This window comes from Etheostoma spectabile, chromosome 14 (assembly GCF_008692095.1).
Source record: "Etheostoma spectabile isolate EspeVRDwgs_2016 chromosome 14, UIUC_Espe_1.0, whole genome shotgun sequence".
Classification (NCBI taxonomy): domain Eukaryota; kingdom Metazoa; phylum Chordata; class Actinopteri; order Perciformes; family Percidae; genus Etheostoma; species Etheostoma spectabile.
The window spans coordinates 11,681,922-11,687,360 of record NC_045746.1 but is presented as its reverse complement, the minus strand read 5'-3'; the positions used below and the strand labels follow the sequence as shown (position 1 = coordinate 11,687,360).

Below are 5,439 nucleotides of genomic sequence, written 5' to 3'. Positions count from 1 at the left end.
TTTTTTTTTTTTAGTTTTTTTTTCAACATTTGTCACTTTTTTCAACATTCTTTTCTGATATAGAAACTTTTTGTAAACCGGTCAAATTTGACCCGAGGACAACACAAGGGTTAAACGACAGACTGGGAGTGGACTCGTAGAGCAGCAAAACAAGTGCATTCTGGGATTTCTTAGTTTCTAAAAAAAAAAAAATCACATTTCTACTACATAAGTGACCCAATTTACAATGGTAAAATTTAACATCCATCCATTATTTTTTAATGGGGCATATTAGCTAAACAACAAACTGTTCATTTGTGATAGAGAGCATTACACCGTTATTGTAATCAAACAAGTTTCTTAAGTCAAATGAGCTGACCTAGCTGTTGCTAAGAAGAAAACAAAACCGTAACCACTGGACAAATCTGTTAGACCTAAAGAAAGAAAGAAAAAAAAACACAGTCACTGTAGCGTTCAATGTTCATTTTTGTTCTCGGCAAACTAGTGTCGCGAAATCAAAGACTCAAAGTGTGAGAACCCTATTAGAGGTCATATTGAAAAAGGAAAGGTAAGAAACAAGCGAAAACTGCCACAATAATAGTTGATAATAATTTAAAAGCGGAACAGGAAGGGACACAATATCAAGGATTATACCCTATAAGAAAGATGAGTTTCACTCAAAACTCTTAAGTAAAAAAAAGTATTTTTTTTTTCAACTAAACATAATTTCACTTGTCCAGTTGGCATGAATTCCACCTCTCCTTTAACATGAATTCATTTCCCTATACAGCTGTGTGCATTAGATAACAGTTCATATTTCATTTTTTCACTTCTCTAGATGCTTGTAAATGAAGCTTGTCTATGTTTCACATGGAAAGTACGAGGAGGAAGAAAAAGAGGTTATGCTGAGTTGTATAGATGTATTATCATGATAGTCATTATCTTTCTCCGGGCTGTTCGTCCCATTCTTGTGAATGCGATATCTCAGGAACCCCTGGAGGGAATATCCTCACATCTGGCATGTACGTCCACCTAGACTCAAGGATGAGGATTAGACCTTGGTAGACACGGGCACTTTTACTCACATAACCTCTTTTTGGCCATTACTCAAGAATTCATATGCTAATTTTGACAAAATGGCACACAAATGTCTAACAGGATAGAATGATGAAGTGATGACATTTTATACCCTAAAGGTCACCACTGTGACATCATAATCTGCAAAAAATGCTTTTCAGGCCATTATTCACCGGCATAACTCAGGATTAAAAGGGGCGACATTAGGTCGGCTAATGAATTGGTGACACTAATCTTGAAACTGACATGATTGTCGCTTGGGAAAACTTACACTTAATACCTCTTTATAAAATCATTTTAAGGTCTTGACTTCATATACAGTGGCTTGCATAAGTTTACACACCCATGCTAAAGTTAAAAAGAGGAATAAAAAAATTGATCTTAATGCCTTAATTCAAAAAATTTAGGAAAATTCAACCTTTTAAGGACACCAATTTTCTTTGGCGAAGGAATATGTATTGTAATAAATAAATGTTCTTTTAAAATACAGGGGGCATAAGTATACACCCCCTATGTAAATTCCCATAGAGCAGGCAGATTTTATTTTTAAAGGCCAGTTATTTCATAGATGGATACTATGCATCCTGATAAAGTCCCTTGGTCTTTGGAATAAAATACCCCCCCCCCCCCCCCCATCATCACATACCCTTCACCATACATAGAGATGGCATGGTGTTATTCAGTTCGCTAATAGATGGGGATTTGCATTGAGAGATGATCTTATGGAAAGTTCCCCATGCCTATCTCTATGTATGGGGAAGGGTATATGATGATGTGGGGTGGGGGGGGGGCTATTTTAATTAATTTAATGTAATTATTCCCTCTGATTCTGTGCGTCTTTAGCAGGGAAGGAAGGGGTCCTTCTGCTCTCTAACCTGGTTCCCCACTTCGTCCCACATCATCGTCACCAATAATCCCTGGCTACGGTTGGTCCTCACCATGACGACCACTGCTCTCATACTTGTGATGGCTGTCTTCAATATGGTAAGAAGCCAGTTACAGGTTAAGATGTGGGCGGGTTTGGTCCAGTGATGGTGGAACAGTCTGGGTCACTGCATGGTTAATGCATTTAATAATTATGATGCAACATATAACACTTTCAGTGGCCTTCATACCTGCATTATACAGTGCTGATGCATTGATTATAAAAGTTGCTAGCGATTCACACAGGGAACATGTGTGCATGCTTGTTTGAAAATAGCACATTATTGCCTCAAAAAACCCAAAATAAAAGTGTTTCAAATGGTAACATGTACTGAGTAGAGACATTGAAATGTAGTGTTCTAAATACTTGGGTTCTATAACTTCACCCTGTGAAGATTGGAAGGGTAAAATGATTATAGACCATTAATTTAATGAAGTCCATCCATCCATCCATCCTTGTCCGCTTATCGAGTCGCAGCAGGGGACCCCAAACTTCCCTTTCCCGAGCCACATTAACCAGCTCCGACTGGGGGATCCCGAGGCGTTCCCAGGCCAGGTTGGAGATATAATCCCTCCACCTAGTCCTGGGTCTTCCCCGAGGCCTCCTCCCAGCTGGACGTGCCTGGACCACCTCCTTAGGGAGGCCCCCCTGGAGGCATCGTTACCAGATGCCTGAACCACCTCAACTGGCTCCTTTCGACGCAAATAAAATATACTGCCTAATATGGTAGACAGAGGCTTTATATGCAGTGAAACTGCACTCAGCTTCCTCTAGCTCTGCTTATCTCCCCACATTATTAAAACAATATTTAACAATATTTTTAGTTAGAGAACAGTAAACTCTGGGGCAAATCTTTACAACGCAAGTGTAATGTGAATCCGTTCTGGCTGCTGCCCGATCCTGACCACTTTGGTCTGTCCCATTTTACACTGCCTACCCTATCCAAATATACATATTTCTAATATACTGTAATTTAATTGTGCATCTTAATATGGGAGTGTTTGTTTAAATTTCCTTTTCATGTTATATTTGTATCACTAGCCTACTTTTTTATACTTTATAAGATGTAAATATATTTACCTTTGCTGCATTTTGACTACCCTGTAAAGCTAGTTGAATTGCCCTAGTGTATGAAATGTGCAATACAAATAAAGTGGCCTTGCCTCGCCTAGTTCTTCGTGGAGGACCCTGGAGGATCCATGGAGGACGTCCTGACAACCACTTCACCGGAAGTCCTGATAACTACTCCTGGGAATCTGACTAATGACAGCCTCCTGGACACAGAAGAAAACAAGTTTTATCTGCCAGTAAGTCCAATAGGGAGAGGTCATTAGAATGCGCGGGAACGTGTAAAAAAAAAATTAGTGGCCTCCAGAATCCAAAAAACATGTTAAATGAGTTGACAGGTATCTAAAACATCATATTTTAAACAGCAAAATTTGAGATTTGTATTTAAAGTAATCTAGCTTTCAGATTGGTCGGGTGGGTGTATGGGCGGGACTTTGATATGCTTTATTAAGAGGCACCCATGACAATGTTTTCCAGTTGCACGAGGAAACTTCTGCGTTTCAAAACTGTGATGCTGATGACATCATTTCACACCAAGAAAAAAATCCCCCGAGACAAACCAAGATGATTATTGTAATCATGAGTGGCGCCAGATTACACACACATTCAGACTCACTAACTAAATGTGGTTGTTGTAAAAGAACATTGACACATATTTTCATGATAGTATTCAAACTCTAGTTCTGTTTTTGTTTCCTAACTATGTTAAATGACTCTCCACTGTTAGGGCAGCATGTTACACTGGACATACAAATATGTATTTCCATCTTTTTACTTCCATACAGACGCACTTCCATACACACAGTGCTTCGCCTCTGCAGAAAAGTGGCTTTATCACCATGTTTCTTTCTTCCTCGGTCTCCAGTACTTCATCTACTGCTGTATACTGGGGCTGGTGTCGTGCTCGGTGTTCCTGAGGATCAACTACGAGCTGAAGATGGTGGTGATGCTGGTTGCCGTGGTGATCTACAACATCATCATCCTCCAGACACATGCCTCCCTGTTGGATGGGTTTAGCAAAGCGCCGTACCCCACCAACACACTGGATAGGTACCCACGCACACACACACGCACACACACACTCCAACTCTCACACACACACACACACACACACACACTCTATCCCCCTTCTGACCCTGAAACCTGCCTGCATCAGTTGTGCAGAGCCTATTAAAAAGTCCAATCAGACTGGACCCAGGGACAGGTCCGCTGAGGTAGCAATATCCCATATGAATGTCGATCAAGTGTAACCCCTGGAGTGGAGGATGATGAGTGGCAGAATGAGATACAGCAGTTTGTGTTGATGGTGCTGAATTCATTTCTCACAGTTGAGTGACAGCTGGAATCTCACTGCTGAAGAAATCCCATTATGCAAAAAGTTTCTCAGAGCAGAAAGAAAAAATAACCGGGGAAGAAATACATATTTTCCAACTCGCTTTTGTTTCTCTTCCTCACTGTGGCTTTATTAGCATGAGGAGTGTACTGCTGTTGCCAAAAGCACTAGAAATAGAGTTGTAAGTCAGCGCTATATAAAAAAGCAAATCAATTTGGTGTCTTAACAAGCATCAATTTACAATGCAATACCTTAAGATAAGATAAGATAAGATAAGATAGGTTTGCATGGCTTAACGCTGTGTGTCCCACCATAGTTTCATAAGTTCACACCAGTAAAAGCAAGTTGATACATGCCAACCATATGGTCTACTCTTGACCAGTGCAAAATAAACATAAAATTATGTTATAAGTAGAATCTTACAGGTGTTAAAGATTTCTTTTCAACATGCTTTCTTCGTTAACTTCACATCTACAGACACAGGTAACTATGAAAAGATTTGAAAGACCATACTGTGCCAGTGATTTCTAATGTGTATGTCTATTTGCAAATCATAACTACTACACATTATTGCTGATCAAATTTCCTCATTTTTAAACGTGTTTTTCCCTAAAAAATCTGGGGAGTCATTTCATTGTGTTCATTAAAATACGGTTCAAGAATTCAGACCTTTTACTTCAGTAGCAATAATACAGTGCAGAAATATCATGTCATAAGGAAAAGCAAAACAAATTAAGTGAAGAGCTCTGAATACTTTCTGAATGCACTGTATGTGTTTTAATAGTTTAGACCAGGGGTTCCCAAAACTTTCAGCCCACGACCCCCAAAGTAACGGTGCAAGTGACTCGCGACCCCCCCACTATAAACGTATATAAACATTGTGCGCAACGGCGCACGCACTATAGGCGTATCCAAACACGAGCATGTTGACAACACAAAATAACACAACAGTTTTATCTTGTGTTAAAATCATGCCTAACACATGCTATTTTTAATGGTTTTTTATTTTTTATTTTAATTCTGGAAATCAACTTGCGACCCCCCCTCTCTGGCTCGC

The 5,439-nt window shown here is 39.6% G+C and overlaps 1 protein-coding gene across 2 annotated transcripts in view; it reads left to right on the top strand.

Annotated features, from left to right (window-relative positions):
- Positions 1-5,439, top strand: part of adcy2b (adenylate cyclase 2b (brain)) — a 65,199-nt gene that overhangs the window by 50,092 nt on the left and 9,668 nt on the right. Inside the window, exons 16-18 of one of the 2 annotated variants that reach the window (XM_032535107.1) lie at positions 1,900-2,040; positions 3,154-3,288; positions 3,915-4,099. In XM_032535107.1, the coding sequence (XP_032390998.1) occupies positions 1,900-2,040; positions 3,154-3,288; positions 3,915-4,099 (461 nt within the window). The remainder of the gene's footprint in view (positions 1-1,899; positions 2,041-3,153; positions 3,289-3,914; positions 4,100-5,439) is intronic. The other variant, XM_032535108.1, reaches the window with a different exon arrangement.